This window comes from Mus musculus, chromosome 4, assembly GCF_000001635.26.
Source record: "Mus musculus strain C57BL/6J chromosome 4, GRCm38.p6 C57BL/6J".
NCBI classification, from domain to species: Eukaryota; Metazoa; Chordata; class Mammalia; order Rodentia; family Muridae; genus Mus; species Mus musculus.
Window position 1 is genome coordinate 86,247,003 of NC_000070.6, and position 17,751 is coordinate 86,264,753.

The 17,751-nt window shown below is 38.4% G+C and overlaps 1 protein-coding gene across 10 annotated transcripts in view; it reads left to right on the forward strand.

Moving 5' to 3' along the window:
• Positions 1 to 17,751, forward strand: part of Adamtsl1 (ADAMTS-like 1) — a 914,539-nt gene that overhangs the window by 733,151 nt on the left and 163,637 nt on the right. For 7 of the 10 annotated variants that reach the window (XM_006538374.2, XM_006538376.2, XM_006538377.2 and 4 more), the window contains 3 exons: positions 969 to 1,173; positions 2,761 to 2,908; positions 5,754 to 5,838. In XM_006538374.2, coding sequence (XP_006538437.1) covers positions 969 to 1,173; positions 2,761 to 2,908; positions 5,754 to 5,838 — 438 coding nt within the window. Of the gene's footprint in view, positions 1 to 968; positions 1,208 to 2,760; positions 2,909 to 5,753; positions 5,839 to 17,751 lie in introns of those variants that run through there. The other 3 variants (XM_030253919.1, XM_006538380.2, XM_006538379.3) reach the window with 2 other exon arrangements.

Below are 17,751 nucleotides of genomic sequence, written 5' to 3' on the forward strand. Positions count from 1 at the left end.
CTTTAAGATCTCTTAAGCTGCCATAGCCATTCTAACTATCAAAGTACATGTAAGAAACGAGCATAGCTCACTCAACCCCGGGATGCTGGGTACAGGAGTTCCATGTGTCTAAATCTAGTCCCAATTGCTACAAAACTGAAAGAAAGAGAGGAAGAAGAAAGGAAGGGAGGAAGATAGATAGATAGATAGATAGATAGATAGATAGATAGATAGATAGATAGATAGATAGATAGATAGATAGATTCTCCATTCAGTTGCCATAGCTTTTCAACTGAAACCAAGCATGTTTAGAAGTCAAGGAGTTCCTTGCTGGAGGACATCTGTGGGTGTGTCCCCAGATAAACAGTAATACTGTTATTGACACAATGTCTGCTTCTCAACTTGCAGATGCACAGTCTGAGCACCCTGCTTGTGCTGAGGGTGTGGACTCCTGGAGCCAACAGTTTAAGAAGAGAGGAGAAAGGGCTTTTGTGTAGGGAGATCATGTATGAGGTTTTCCTATTAAAAAAACAAATCCAGAAGTGATATTAATTCCTTATTTCTGTTTTAGTCTTCACAGAAAAACTTGCTGAGATTTAGTTAAAATAATTAAACTTTAATACATATATAGGTACATGCACACATATGTATATATTGTGTTATATATACATAGTATATATGTACACAGAAACCATGAAAGAGGACTGCAGATGGAACCTCCACTGTTGATAGGTTATAGACAGTCCAGACATCCTGTGGATTGCTCCCCAGACTGTAATCTTCTATATTTGTGCAGAGATTCAAGGTTTATGAAACATTCTTGCCAAGGTTGAAGCTTTCCCTCTTAATGAAATTTCAGCCAAACTAGAGAGAGTTTTGGTTCTCTGGAGAACCAGTGATTGACCCAGGGCATGGGGTTGGTGTGACAGGTCACTAAGGAGGTTTGGCAATTTGCATGTCCGCCCTGATGACTCCCCTTGCTTCTGTAGGTGGGAGGCCACCCCGTGGACCGCGTGCTCCTCCTCATGTGGGGGGGGCATCCAGAGCCGGGCAGTTTCCTGTGTGGAGGAGGACATCCAGGGGCATGTCACTTCAGTGGAAGAGTGGAAATGCATGTACACCCCAAAGATGCCAGTCGTGCAGCCCTGCAACATTTTTGACTGCCCTAAATGGCTGGCACAGGAGTGGTCTCCGGTAACTGTGCCCTCTTTCTTTGTTCCTTAGGAGAGTAAGTCCACTCTTACCTCTCGGCCTCGTGAGCCACCGAGCGCCCTGTTCAGTACCAGCCTTCTGTACCTGAGGTGTCTCAAAGACTGTCATCTTAGTTCCTGGAGAAGGAATGTCCCCATCCTCCCATGACCAAATACTTGTTACTCTTCTTTCAACTTACTTTAGCCTGGCTTCTTTTCTTCCCTTTTGGGAAACAAATTCCTTCTAAGAGTTAGGGATGTTGAATGATCCTTAGCCTGTAAGACTTGCCTCTACAAGATAGCTCAGTTGACTTCATTTTTTACTATACTTTGTCTTATGTAAAAGGGGGTGTGAAAAGTAAAAACAAAAAAAAATGTAACTGCACACATTCACTAAGAAGAAACAGTATTGAATGGAACAGCACAATAGTTAAAAATGGATATGAAGTACAATTATTGAAACCAAAATTGCTACATACATTAGCTTCCATCATTGTTATAACTGAGCTCAAAAGATTATTCTTAGCTGGGTATGTGGCTCAAGCCTGTAATTCCAATGCCATAAGAGAGTCATTCAAGAAGATTACAAGTTCAAGGCCTGCTTAGGCAGTGTAGGTAAACTCTTGTCTCAAAATAAAAAACAAAATGTTAAAAAGTGATATGGCCATAAGACTCAATGGTATAGTAGTTGCCTAGTGTGTCTAAGGCCCCAGGTTCAGGTTCAGTCCCCAATGTTGTATACACACACACATACACACACACACACACACACACACACACACACACACACAGGGCTATTCTTGGTTTCCTGCTTATATAGTAAAAACAAAACAAAAAAAATGGAGGAGATAAAAAGATGTGGAAGCAAAGTGCTGTGTCCTTATCCACAGAATCAATAACAAACATGACCACAAACACTGTGCACTGTGGCTGCGAGGACAGATTCAGACCTCCCAGGGCTGGGAGATGCCAGGCATGCTCTCTCCATCTGTCTCTTGACTCAGCTCTATGACTTTTTTCCCATTTCAATATAATCAGTTGCATTGCCAATCCTGCATTATAAAGCAGCTTGTGGTGGTATTTTAACATCTCTAAGTGTCCTTGTAGGAATAGTTGTTTCTCATAGTTTGGACAGATATGCACAAAGTAACTGAATAAAGTTGTGTGGGTAATTGAACTTGAGCATACTATAACTTTATGCTTCCTTTGTGGTACTGTATTTGAGTCTTTGCACATAGTACAACTAACTAATCACTAATTAATCATATCCTTAAAAATCTAAAGGAATGAGTTAATTTTCAACTAACTTCACCTCTGAAACCCAAACAGAACAAAGATCTAATAACTGATAAGAAGTAGCTTGCATCTACCAGAAAAACTCAGAATAGAGATACAGAGGATGGAGATAGATAGAGATGAAATGTGTGTGTGTGTGTGTGTGTGTGTGTGTGTGTGTGTGTGTGTGTGTGTAAAATAAAATGTTACTTTTTAAGAAATATAAAAGTCTTAGGTGGAAATTTAAGTATTTAAATCGGGCTTTGCCTATGAGTCTTCTCTCTCTTTCTCTCTCTCTCTTGCCACTTCTTCCCAGTGCACAGTGACCTGTGGCCAGGGCCTCAGATACCGCGTGGTACTCTGCATTGACCACCGAGGAATGCACACAGGAGGCTGCAGTGCTAAAACAAAGCCCCACATAAAAGAAGAATGCATCATTCCCACACCGTGCTACAAGCCCAGAGGTAATTAGACAGGGACCCTTCCCCTTCCTCAGTGATGATGGACACTCAGGCGACTCAAGTCTCCCTGGATTATTTTAAAATATCCCAAATGTTCTTAATAATGATTCTTTATAACTTAGACTATATTAAGTAGACTTGATTGTTTCTTTTCATATTTTCAAATGGTCTTTTGTTTTATTTTACAATATTTTTAGTTTTTATGAAAAACAATGGTTTTCATTATTTTATTCATATATATTATTCATGTGTATTATTCATATATATTCATATATATGCACTCACTTGTGAGTGTATGTGTATCATTATACCTTGGACTTATCCTACTGCAGCTCTTCCATGTTCCTGTAACTGATCCATTTTCCCTGCTAAAATAATCCCCCTGTGTTTCAGTGTCCTGTGTGTGTGTATGTATGTATGTATGTATGTATGTATGTATGTATGTATGTATATCTATATCTCTGTGTGTGTCTGTGACTGTATGTCTGTGTGTGTGCATGTGCGTGCGTGTGTGTGTGTGTGTGTGTGTGTGTGTGTGTGTGTGTCTTTGTCTGTCCTTCTGTGCTTTAGTGTCATGTGTATGTCTCGGGGTGTGTCTGTGTGACTATGTGTCTCTGTGCTGATTATAAAATAAACCATGCATTGTGTTAGTCTTTCTGAGTCTGGGTTATTTCACTTAATGTGATGATTGCTAGGTCAAATAACCATGACTACATCCTTTATGAAGTAGCATATGTAGAAAACTATGTATATACACTTGTCTTCCAAATCGTTAAACTATCTGAAAGATCACCACTAAAAATGTTAGATTCATCTTCATAAAGGAAAACTAGGTTGCATATATGTTTATATATGTATATACATGTATATACATACATGCATATGTGTATCTGTTATCCACACTTTTTGCTTTTAAAAACAAGGGATTCAAATATTTCTACTTTAATGAGCCTGACATATGCTGGGAAGTCACAGACCTCAAACATGAGAAGCAAAATCGTGTTACTTTCTGTATTGAAATTTAAAATGAAATGAGAATGAAATGCAGATCGTAATTAGAAATAGAACTGTGACATTTATCTTAATTTACTAGATGTCATAAATGATTTCATTTTAAAAAAGAATTTAGAAAAAAATCTACTTAAACAAGAGGCATAATTATACTGGGTCTTTAAGATCAGTGTGAATATTGATCTGATTTCTGTGTTAGTGTTGTTGGAGTGCCAATGAAACAGGAGAACTCAGAATCACAAACCATTTGGATGTTCGGGATTCTCTATGATATGTTTTTAATAGCACAGTTGCCATTTTTTTCTTTGCATCACTTCTTTGAGACATTACATTTCTTTGAAAATCAGCCATGAGGTAGCTCTACATTGTATTCATCATTGGAATGAGTAGCACTGTGAGCTCTTAATAATCTAAAAGGAAAACAAAAAGACATATCAGAAATCCTGATTATTCTTAATAATTTCTCTCTAGGTCTAAGTTGACTCATCTGTAAGATGGGGAAAATACTAGAATGTACATGAAGATCACTAGAGGATTACAAGAGGCATTGTATTTCAGAGTTCTTAACCTGCTCCCTGACATGTATTAGATTTTCTCCAGATAGTACCTTTAAGTAGACTATCATTAATGGTTTCAAATATCAGATGAGATGGCCACAGGCACTCATGGGTACAAGCCAGTAGTGGAGTATTACAAGCCTACTGTTGGTGCCAGGCTGGACACTGTCTGTCCTTTAACTCCTTTAATGACAGAGTTATTCAATGATGCATGTGCAGATATCCCACACCCATGGGCCATGCACGCACTTCTTATTATATTTCTAGCTACAAGTGATGGCTGCAAATAGAAGGCAAGTAGTGAAGACCCAACTAAAAATAGCCTATGACTTATTAGCTCTATCTTTACCAAGCAGCTTTAGAGGGAAGAAAATTCAGTCTACAGTTAACAATCAAGAATGAAGTCTGGATTTTTCACAGCTAAGTAGTGATCTTGACTCTGTAAGCATTGTTAAAATACCACATTACTCCACGGTGCATGCATATGTGGACATATTTCTTTCATCTTTGCAATTATATGTTATAAAATGGTGACAGAGCTTCATTGGCTCCTACTATGAAGGCAAACTTGCCCATAAATGACCTTAATAAATATGTCAGAGATGAGAATCTTGGCAGTTAGTTCTATGGGAGCAGTTAGAACCTCCCTAGTTCTTTTGCTCCTCCACATTTTCCCCAGGAAGCACTTAAGAAGCTTGTTTGAGTTGTTTGCCCAAAGCTAGATGAATAGGTAAAACACATCAAATCATGGTTTATGGGCCTTCAGTTGTACAAACTTTCCTTGCTACTGAACCTTGGGAGTAATATTGAATAAATCAGAATGTTAAAATGATGCTTTACAAATTTCAACATGCTAGTTTGTTTGATTTTGACATAATGCAACATAAGGTCACATTTAGCCAAACAGCAAAAAAATTATAAAATACCACAATATCATCTATTATATTTTGTGTTTAAAAGGTATCAAAGGAGCTTTGTTGATTCTCTGTATATTTATCCGTGCTTCGAACAGGGACGTTCATATAAAAGTACTTTGCAGTTCAACATAGAGGAGAGAAGCATGTGTATAGACACTAGTGTTACAAAATTTTCAAATCCACTGGCAAGTCTTCTTGATACAACCGTCCTCAGAAACAGCTATTTGCCCCAATAGTAATTATTTGCAATTACCAGCATGACTTCTACATAGTCTGCAAAACTAGAAAGTATTGAGAATGAAGAACTTCCTGAACACTTGTGTAGTTTCTAATCTCTTCCCTCCCCACTGTACTTATTCCCAGAGAAACTTCCAATAGAGGCCAAGCTGCCATGGTTCAAGCAAGCCCAGGAGCTAGAGGAAGGAGCTGCAGTGTCTGAAGAGCCTTCGTAAGTTTTATATGGGGAAATCCCCTGAAAGGAATTAGCGGGGTCTTACTGTTGTGGCTTTTTGGATTCCAATCTATGTCCCAAAGGGATATGAACCCCCTGGGATCCCCAATTAGAGATGGATCTGTTGTCAGATGTTGGTCAAAATGTTGATTGCATCCAAATGAGATTTACAAGTTTCTCACATTCTTCTTATATAAATGGAAGTATGTTTCAGTTTTACCTGACAGGGAGATACAAATGAGGTGCTTGCCCTCTTCTCTAAATTCTTTACCTTTGGCAAGGAGCCAAGGATGAGAAATTCCAGGCTGATGATGTAAAATGAGATGAGACAGACTGGGGTTGAAGCTCAGTGGTTGAGCACTTGCTCGTCTGGCATATGCAAGGCTCTGGGTTTAATCCCCAGGACAATGATGGATGGATGGATGGATGGATGGATGGATGGATGGATGGAAAGACAAACAGATTGATTTGATATGAAAGTCTGGGCAGCATTCCACTCATCCTTATCCCTGAGCTTTCACAAAATGTTGGGAGTAAGTAAATACATACAGAAAGGTAAAAGGCATGCAATAACTTCACCCCATCATCGGAAAGGTTGTGGTTCTTACCCAATTACATAGGGTCCTATATGGGTTCTGTTTGTAAATCATCAAATCTGGACCAGTAGGCACAGATTTACCAGACTTCAGAAAAGTAACACAGAAGAGGAAGAGAAAACATTGAGGGGTTGATTCATATACATTGATTCCACTAGAGAACACTGGCAGGCATATCTGCTGCACTGTTATTGCACAGGGAATATACTTTACTGATCCATTCCATAGATGGCAAAGTCATTGCATAGCTTGAAGCCTTTCTCAGTTACTTTAATGCAGACACTAGGACACATATGGCTGTATAAGATGTGACCCAGTCTTCAGAATTCACAGTAGACACATAGCATATCGTAGAATTTTCAAATTCAAGCCAAAGTATAAATTTTATTAGAGATATAAATGAAGATATTCGAAGGCAATTTTCTCCAAATTATCCTGCTTGGATCTAAACCTGATAAGATTTCCTAGGATGAGAAATTGTGTTCCTGAGTTTCAGGAAATCTCAGTAATTCAATGGTCACTTGTAAATCAATTATACCACAGTACTTGATTTCCCAGAAGTTAAAAAAAAAAAAAAAAAAAAACCTAAAAAATGGTACATAATTCAATACCATGCTTTTTACTTAAGAGAACAATTAAGTTAAAGTACTGGTTTACCTTAAAGTTACTACAGTAAAAATAAATAAATAAATAAATAAATAAATAAATAAATAAAAGTAACCGAAGGTAGGAGAATTTTGGAGGAGAGATGGTGGCTAAAGTTCACAATGCTAACCAAATAGATGAAGACATTCCTCTCCTTCTCCTTCCTGGATGTAGTTCCCCAGCTAGATCTAGTTGGGCAGATCTAATAGCTCAGGGCCATTAACTCTGCACTGACTACAGCTCTATCTGAGACATAGAAGAGTGCCATGTCACCAGCCCTGGTTAATCCTTATGTGTACTGCATGGTTAAACATGTTTCCAACCAACTGTGTATTTCTCTATGTAAATAATCTGCTCTCCTTATATGTTAGATTCTGCCATCTGGTGTAAGGCATATCTGTCTGGAATATTGCATTGTGACTAATGTTAAATAACAGAACAAAGTTGAAACTAAATAAAAGCATATTGCATCTATAATTATACTTCTTTCCGATTAGTCGATACTGCTCCAATGAAACCTGAAAGTGGAATTAAATGCTTATGCAGAAGCATTTCATAGGCCATGATCATGCATATTTTATGATATGTATTTTCCATGAATGTTCCAATTAAGGTGCATTATGCTTAATTTTAATAAAAACCCCTAAAGCAGTGAAACACACTTTCAGCCATTGAAATTATAGCCATATAAAATTAAGCCATTAAATTTCACTCTTCATGTAATGGAATTGCCATCTTGGTGTGATTAATCCAAGTTGAAGTAGATTATAATTGGAGTGCCAATTTAACGTAAAGGAAATGTATACAGTTATGTTCAGGACAACAATTACATTAATACCAAAGTGGAATAAATGACAGCTGTAGAATTAGGTAATGAAAGCTGTATGTTTTCCATATTTTCATACATTGTACATGTTTAATGTACTGAGCCCTCAGAAAGGTTTTAAGTGTCACATTTTTTAATTGATTTTGAATTTTAAAAACATAATTTTGCATGGTCTTGATTCCTTCTATAAAAAAAAAAAAAAAAAAAGACCACATAGACAAGCTTCCAAATGTGTATAACAACCGTAATTACTCTCCAAAGCACAATGAAAAAAAAAAATGATATACTGTCAGCAAACCACTCTTTCCCCACCGAAGAGACTCCCATTGGTTAAATCAAATGGTAATGTGTAGAAGCTGTGGCTGTCAGTTCTGAACTGCTACTCTGGGGCTGGAGGGGACAGAGATCCAGAGCTGTTATCTACTGCACCAGCTCCAGCAGGCTTGTGAGTTATAAAAGAAAGCAACAAATGTCACCAACTCTCCCATATGGAAAGCGAAAAGATTATCAATGGCCTGTCTCATTAAATAAGTACAGGAAAATCACTGTATTTAATCATTTAGCATATGAATGTCCTTAGTGTTAGATACTCTTAATAACCCCAAAATGTAAGGAAAAGTTGCTTAGCATTAGCCAGAAGCATGATGGAAGTCCATATCTCTAAGATATGTTTAGAGAAAAACTATGATAAGAGACCATCATCAGAACCCAGAACGCCCACTTCGCCCAATCCAGGACACCCTAACACACCTGAAAAGGTAGACCTGGATTTAAAAGCATATCTCATGATGATGGTAGAGGACATAAAGAAGGAATTCAATAACTCACTTAAAGAAATACAGGAGAACACTGCTAAAGAGTTACAAGTCCTTAAAGAAAAACAGGAAAACACTGCTAAAGAGTTACAAGTCCTTAAAGAAAAACAGGAAAACACAACCAAACAGGTAGAAGTCCTTATAGAAAAACAGGAAAACACATCCAAACAGGTGATGGAAATGAACAAAACCATACTAGACCTAAAAAGGGAAGTAGACACAATAAAGAAAACCCAAAGTGAGGCGACGCTGGAGATAGAAACCCTAGGAAAGAAATCTGGAACCATAGATGCCAGCATCAGCAACAGAATACAAGAGATGGAAGAGAGAATCTCAGGTGCAGAAGACTCCATAGAGAACATCGGCACAACAATCAAAGAAAATGGAAAATGCAAAAAGATCCTAACTCAAAACATCCAGGAAATCCAGGACACAATGAGAAGACCAAACCTACGGATAATAGGAGTGGATGAGAATGAAGATTTTCAACTCAAAGGACCAGCAAACATCTTCAACAAAATTATTGAAGAAAACTTCCCAAATCTAAAGAAAGAGATGCCCATGAACATACAAGAAGCCTACAGAACTCCAAATAGACTGGACCAGAAAAGAAATTCCTCCCGACACATAATAATCAGAACACCAAATGCACTAAATAAAGATAGAATACTAAAAGCAGTAAGGGAAAAAGGTCAAGTAACATATAAAGGCAAGCCTATCAGAATTACACCAGATTTTTCACCAGAGACTATGAAAGCCAGAAGAGCCTGGACAGATGTTATACAGACACTAAGAGAACACAAATGCCAGCCCAGGCTACTATACCCAGCCAAACTCTCAATTACCATAGATGGAGAAACCAAAGTATTCCACGACAAAACTAAATTCACCCATTATCTCTCCACGAATCCAGCCCTTCAAAGGATAATAACAGAAAAAAACCAATACAAGGACGGGAACCACGCCCTAGAAAAAACAAGAAGATAATCCCTCAACAAACCTAAAAGAAGACAACCACAAGAACAGAATGCCAACTTTAACAACAAAAATAACAGGAAGCAACAATTACCTTTCCTTAATATCTCTTAATATCAATGGACTCAATTCCCCAATAAAAAGACATAGACTAACAGACTGGCTACACAAACAGGACCCAACATTCTGCTGCTTACAGGAAACCCATCTCAGGGAAAAAGACAGACACTACCTCAGAGTGAAAGGCTGGAAAACAATTTTCCAAGCAAATGGTCTGAAGAAACAGGCTGGAGTAGCCATTCTAATATCGGATAAAATCGACTTCCAACCCAAAGTTATCAAAAAAGACAAGGAGGGACACTTCATACTCATCAAAGGTAAAATCCTCCAAGAGGAACTCTCAATTCTGAATATCTACGCTCCAAATGCAAGGGCAGCCACATTCATTAAAGACACTTTAGTAAAGCTCAAAGCACACATTGCACCTCACACAATAATAGTGGGAGACCTCAACACACCACTTTCATCAATGGACAGATCGTGGAAACAGAAACTAAACAGGGACACAGTGAAACTAACAGAAGTTATGAAACAAATGGACCTGACAGATATCTACAGAATATTTAATCCTAAAACAAAAGGATATACCTTCTTCTCAGCACCTCACGGGACCTGCTCCAAAATTGACCATATAATTGGTCACAAAATAAGCCTCAACAGATACAAAAATATTGAAATTGTCCCATGTATCCTATCAGACCACCATGGCCTAAGACTGATCTTCAATAACAACATTAAGAATGGAAAGCCAACATTCACGTGGAAACTGAACAACACTCTTCTCAATGATACCTTGGTCAAGGAAGGAATAAAGAAAGAAATTAAAGACTTTTTAGAGTTTAATGAAAATGAAGCCACAACGTACCCAAACCTTTGGGACACAATGAAAGCATTTCTAAGAGGGAAACTCATAGCTCTGAGTACCTCCAAGAAGAAACGGGAGAGAGCACATACTAGCAGCTTGACAACACATCTAAAAGCTCTAGAAAAAAAGGAAGCAAATTCACCCAAGAGGAGTAGACGGCAGGAAATAATCAAACTCAGGGGTGAAATTAACCAAGTGGAAACAAGAAGAACTATTCAAAGAATTAACCAAACGAGGAGTTGGTTCTTTGAGAAAATCAACAAGATAGATAAACCCTTAGCTAGACTCACTAGAGGGCAAAGGGACAAAATCCTAATCAACAAAATCAGAAATGAAAAGGGAGACATAACAACAGATCCTGAAGAAATCCAAAACACCATCAGATCCTTCTACAAAAGCTTATACTCAACAAAACTGGAAAACCTGGACGAAATGGACAAATTTCTGGACAGATACCAGGTACCAAAGTTGAATCAGGATCAAGTTGACCTTCTAAACAGTCCCATATCCCCTAAAGAAATAGAAGCAGTTATTAATAGTCTCCCAACCAAAAAAAGCCCAGGACCAGATGGGTTTAGTGCAGAGTTCTATCAGACCTTCAAAGAAGATCTAATTCCAGTTCTGCACAAACTATTTCACAAGATAGAAGTAGAAGGTACTCTACCCAACTCATTTTATGAAGCCACTATTACTCTGATACCTAAACCACAGAAAGATCCAACAAAGATAGAGAACTTCAGACCAATTTCTCTTATGAATATCGATGCAAAAATCCTTAATAAAATTCTCGCTAACCGAATCCAAGAACACATTAAAGAAATCATCCATCCTGACCAAGTAGGTTTTATTCCAGGGATGCAGGGATGGTTTAATATACGAAAATCCATCAATGTAATCCATTATATAAACAAACTCAAAGACAAAAACCACATGATCATCTCGTTAGATGCAGAGAAAGCATTTGACAAGATCCAACACCCATTCATGATAAAAGTTTTGGAAAGATCAGGAATTCAAGGCCCATACCTAAACATAATAAAAGCAATCTACAGCAAACCAGTAGCCAACATCAAAGTAAATGGAGAGAAGCTGGAAGCAATCCCACTAAAATCAGGGACTAGACAAGGCTGCCCACTTTCTCCCTACCTTTTCAACATAGTACTTGAAGTATTAGCCAGAGCAATTCGACAACAAAAGGAGATCAAGGGGATACAAATTGGAAAAGAGGAAGTCAAAATATCACTTTTTGCAGATGATATGATAGTATATATAAGTGACCCTAAAAATTCCACCAGAGAACTCCTAAACCTGATAAACAGCTTTGGTGAAGTAGCTGGATATAAAATTAACTCAAACAAGTCAATGGCCTTTCTCTACACAAAGAATAAACAGGCTGAGAAAGAAATTAGGGAAACAACACCCTTCTCAATAGTCACAAATAATATAAAATATCTCGGCGTGACTCTAACTAAGGAAGTAAAAGATCTGTATGATAAAAACTTCAAGTCTCTGAAGAAAGAAATTAAAGAAGATCTCAGAAGATGGAAAGATCTCCCATGCTCATGGATTGGCAGGATCAACATTGTAAAAATGGCTATCTTGCCAAAAGCAATCTACAGATTCAATGCAATCCCCATCAAAATTCCAACTCAATTCTTCAACGAATTAGAAGGAGCAATTTGCAAATTCATCTGGAATAACAAAAAACCTAGGATAGCAAAAACTCTTCTCAAGGATAAAAGAACCTCTGGTGGAATCACCATGCCTGACCTAAAGCTTTACTACAGGGCAATTGTGATAAAAACTGCATGGTACTGGTATAGAGACAGACAAGTAGACCAATGGAATAGAATTGAAGACCCAGAAATGAACCCACACACCTATGGTCACTTGATCTTCGACAAGGGAGCTAAAACCATCCAGTGGAAGAAAGACAGCATTTTCAACAATTGGTGCTGGCACAACTGGTTGTTATCATGTAGAAGAATGCGAATCGATCCATACTTATCTCCTTGTACTAAGGTCAAATCTAAGTGGATCAAGGAACTTCACATAAAACCAGAGACACTGAAACTTATAGAGGAGAAAGTGGGGAAAAGCCTTGAAGATATGGGTACAGGGGAAAGATTCCTGAACAGAACAGCAATGGCTTGCTCTGTAAGATCGAGAATTGACAAATGGGACCTAATGAAACTCCAAAGTTTCTGCAAGGCAAAAGACACCGTCAATAGGACAAAAAGACCACCAACAGATTGGGAAAGGATCTTTACCTATCCTAAATCAGATAGGGGACTAATATCCAACATATATAAAGAACTCAAGAAGGTGGACTTCAGAAAATCAAATAACCCCATTAAAAAATGGGGCTCAGAACTGAACAAAGAATTCTCACCTGAGGAATACCGAATGGCAGAGAAGCACCTGAAAAAATGCTCAACATCCTTAATCATCAGGGAAATGCAAATCAAAACAACCCTGAGATTCCACCTCACACCAGTCAGAATGGCTAAGATCAAAAATTCAGGTGACAGCAGATGCTGGCGTGGATGTGGAGAAAGAGGAACACTCCTCCATTGTTGGTGGGATTGCAGGCTTGTACAACCACTCTGGAGATCAGTCTGGCGGTTCCTCAGAAAACTGGATATAGTACTACCGGAGGATCCAGCAATACCTCTCCTGGGCATATATCCAGAAGATGCCCCAACTGGTAAGAAGGACACATGCTCCACTATGTTCATAGCAGCCTTATTTATAATAGCCAGAAGCTGGAAGGAACCCAGATGCCCCTCAACAGAGGAATGGATACAGAAGATGTGGTACATCTACACAATGGAGTACTACTCAGCTATTAAAAAGAATGAATTTATGAAATTCCTGGCCAAATGGATGGACCTGGAGGGCATCATCCTGAGTGAGGTAACACATTCACAAAGGAACTCACACAATATGTACTCACTGATAAGTGGATATTAGCCCAAAACCTAAGATACCCAAGATATAAGATACAATTTCCTAAACACATGAAACTCAAGAAAAATGAAGACTGAAGTGTGAACACTATGCCCCTCCTTAGAAGTGGGAGCAAAACACCCTTGGAAGGAGTTACAGAGACAAAGTTTGGAGCTGAGATAAAAGGATGGACCATGTAGACACTACCATATCCGGGGATCCATCCCATAATCAGCTTCCAAATGCTGACACCATTGCATACACTAGCAAGATTATGCTGAAAGGACCCTGATATAGCTGTCTCTTGTCAGAGTATGCCTGGGCCTAGCAAGCATAGAAGTGGATGCTCACAGTCGGCTATTGGATGGATCACATGGCCCCCAATGAAGGAGCTAGAGAAAGTACCAAAGAAGCTAAAGGGATCTGCAACACTATAGGTGGAACAACATTATGAACTAACCAGTACCCCGGAGCTCTTGACTCTAGCTGCATATGCATCAAAAGATGGCCTAGTCGGCCATCACTGGAAAGAGAGGCCCATTGGACACGCAAACTTTATATGCCCCAGTACAGGGGAACGCCAGGGCCATAAAAGGGGAGTGGGTGGGTAGGGGAGAGGGGGTGGGTGGCTATGGGGGACTTTTGGTATAGCATTGCAAATGTAAATGAGCGAAATACCTAATAAAAAATGGAAAAAAAAAAAAAAAAAAAAAAAAAAAAAAAAAAGAGACCAATAACTGAATCGCCAAGAGATAAGTAAAATATTGAAGAACTCAAGAACGTTCTCATATTGTGGGTCTTCTAACCTAAATGGTCTATGGAATATGTGAACCCAAATACATCTCCCAGAAGCACTGAAATAAGTATATAGATCATTTCACATGATATAGATCACTTCACATGATACAGATTCATCATATTAAGTTTCACCTGAGGGCTAGAATTTGCAGCTCAGTGATAGAGACCTTGCCTAATATGTACTACCACCACTTTCAGAAACAAGGTATAAATATTTTTGAGATATTGTTTTTTTCTCAACAAAAAAAGATATATCTTAGGCAGAGGGTCTGTGGCAAATACATCGTCTTTATATACAGAAATGGAGTTGTGAACTTACTTATGGAAATCCATGCCTCTATAGTAGGTTTTTCCCCCCAGACATATTTTTAACCAATTATTCTGGCTACAAAGAACAAACTCTTCTTTTATGTGTATGGATATTTTATCTATATGTATGTCTATGTATTATGTGCCCATTGTTGCTAGAGGTGAGAGAGGGAGCTGAACTCCCTGGCCTGGAGTTCAGCACAGTTATGAACCTCCATGTGGGTGTTGTGAAGCAAGCTGGGGTCTTCTGGTAGAGCAGAAAGTGATCTTGCCTGCTATGCCTTCTCCCTAGTCCATTCTTTTACATTATTTCAAGTATGTGAGGTGGTATGAGAGCAAATGTCCTCAGAAGCCATCAGATGGAAGCCATGCCAGGTAAGACCCCTGATGAATGTCTTCTGATATGGATTCTGGGAGCCAAGCTTGGATCCTCTGGAAGAGCAGAAAGCACTCTTAACTGCGGAGTATAGTCCCAGTCCCAGTAAGAATCTTTAAGCAAGGTATTTTTCTCAATCTCATTGAGTAATGCATTGCAAATACAATCCAAGCATCAAACTGAAATTTAAATCTAGTGAGGGCTTTTATGAATGAAACGCATCATAAACAATCACAAAAATAAACTACAGCAAAATAAACTTGCCTCAGAGGTTGTGAGCTGAAGAATGAGAAGAAATATTTGCTCTAAATGATGCAGCTGTATCACCCCCTCCAAGACCCAGAGAGCACAGAGGAAGAGAGGGTAGAGAGAATATAGGAGCCAGAGGATATTGAGATATGTAGACAGGATACAGCCATGGCAATTCATGAACTCACGATAGCTGTGACTAGCTGCAAGAGACTGAAACATGACTGGGCCAATCAACATTCTATCATGATGGGGGAGGGACCTATGCAGCCCCACTACTCCTTGAAGGACTAGTGGCTGTTAACAGTTGTTAATGAGGAGATACTATTTTCTTCAGTGATATAACCATTGACCAGTGGCCCTTACTTGGGTAAATAACCTCCCATTCACACTCTATTGAAAAATAAAACAAATTTCTAATTAAACTCAGTGGATCTCAGACACAAACGAACACACACAGACACATGACTAATATGACACTAGGAGGGGGACATGCTGTGAAGACAGTTTCTTTCAGAAAGGAAAGGGAGCGTGAATGAGAAAACAGAATGACAACTGAAATGATGGAAGTCCATTAGATAAATGTATAAAAATGTTAATAAAAATATTTTATGGAAATCATTGTGCCACACATGACAAGTACACGACATGACCTTTTGACAGCTTAATTTCTTAAAGGAAAAAATAATCATACAAATCTCTAAGAGTTTTAAAGAGATGTTGTTGAAGAGTTATTCATCTGTCTTTCTTTAAGAATCTGAACAGACATGGGATAGGAAGGAAAATGCTTATCTCCTTAAGTCCTTCAAGCAGTAGGACACCGCCTAATGTCCTCGAGGGTAACTTTTGAAGGAGATATATTTACAACAAACAAAAGTATGACCAACAAGCACCAGACACTCTGACTTTGTCTTTCTAGACTTTGAAGCGTCTAAAGGAAGACATCCCACGTAGAGAAAGCAAGGGCGAATAGCTCAGTTCTTCCCACATATATTTCGGTTGCTGATAGTTTTTCCTTGGTAGTTCAGAGTAAGCAATGATGAACAACGTCCTTTCAGTTTCAATGTAGCCAACACATCAATATTAATATTAATATTGATATTAATATTAATCAAGCATCCCTTCAGCAAATAGCTGGCATTCACCAGGTGGAAAGTCAGATACAGTAAGATCAGGTACCGTTTCTTCCCTTTTTAAAATCTTGAGTTGTCTTAGTAGATTTTTCAGTCAACAGTTTTGGTTAGTAAGCCATTTGAAAGCCTCACTGTAATAACCAGGCCTTAAATGTATTATCACAAATAACCTTGACGTGAGCCAGAGGAAAAGAAAAAGAAAGTCAAGCACTCAGAAAGCAGCAGTGATATCTGGATGCCAGATGGCATCAGGTTAGTCATGGGGCTGATTCTGTAAGAAACAAAAGGAAATTCTTGTCATGCATCTGTTTGAATAGAACCCACAGGACTTAGGTATCAACAGAAGGACCAATGAGAATCCCCAGGATGATTCTACAGTCCTTATGTGCCTTGTTTATCTTGTGGAAAATAGCATTTCAATACAAGTAGAACTATATTTCAATATAGTTAGCTAATATTTATACCCCATGAAGTTGTTTGATAATGTAAATTCCTTAGTGCTTAAGAAGGTATACATTTAAAAAAATTAAAAAAATTTTAAAAAATGATTAGAAATCTCAGCTATGTGGCATGAATTCTTATATTTCCCCAAAGTCTCTATAGTGAATCACACATCAGTGAAGGGTTTGGACAGCAATATTGTTTATATTCTCAACACAAATTACTTGAGTTATGTTCTCTTTGTGAGGCTCAGGCCACAGAAAGTAACAAGGGAGGTTTTTATCTTGTTTTTGGTTGTGAGCCTTTAATGACTAAGCCATCTCCCATGTCAAGGAATGCCTTTTCTATGCATAGAAATAGACATATTTTAAAAATCAAGATTCATGTCATATAATATCAAGAACTTAAGTAGTATATTATAGAATAGAAGTCAACAAAAAAGTAGTATATTATAGAATAGAAGTCAACAAAAAAGAATGCTGGAGCAATAGCAGGTTGAGCATTAGAAGCCTGGGGTGAGAAAGCATGAAAGCATCCAGTTTCAGGAATTGGTGTGTGGTGAGCAAAGTTTTGCACTGAGCAGACATCATTATGCTCCCATATCTTAACCTCTCTCATCAGCTCCTTCCTTTCTGGCCTCATGTTCATCTATCAAAACTATCCCTACCCTGCATATTTCCTGGAGGAGCAGACCACTGATGCACATTCTCTGTCTAATAACATGTTTCCTGATAGATAACTTTGGAAGAGCATACAGCACCTGCTCACTATTCATGCCTCCAATAGCAGGAGCTAAACTGACCCATGAGCCACCTGCTCAGCACAGTGACTTCCTGGGAGATGCAGATATTTCTAAAGTTACCTAACAGTGTT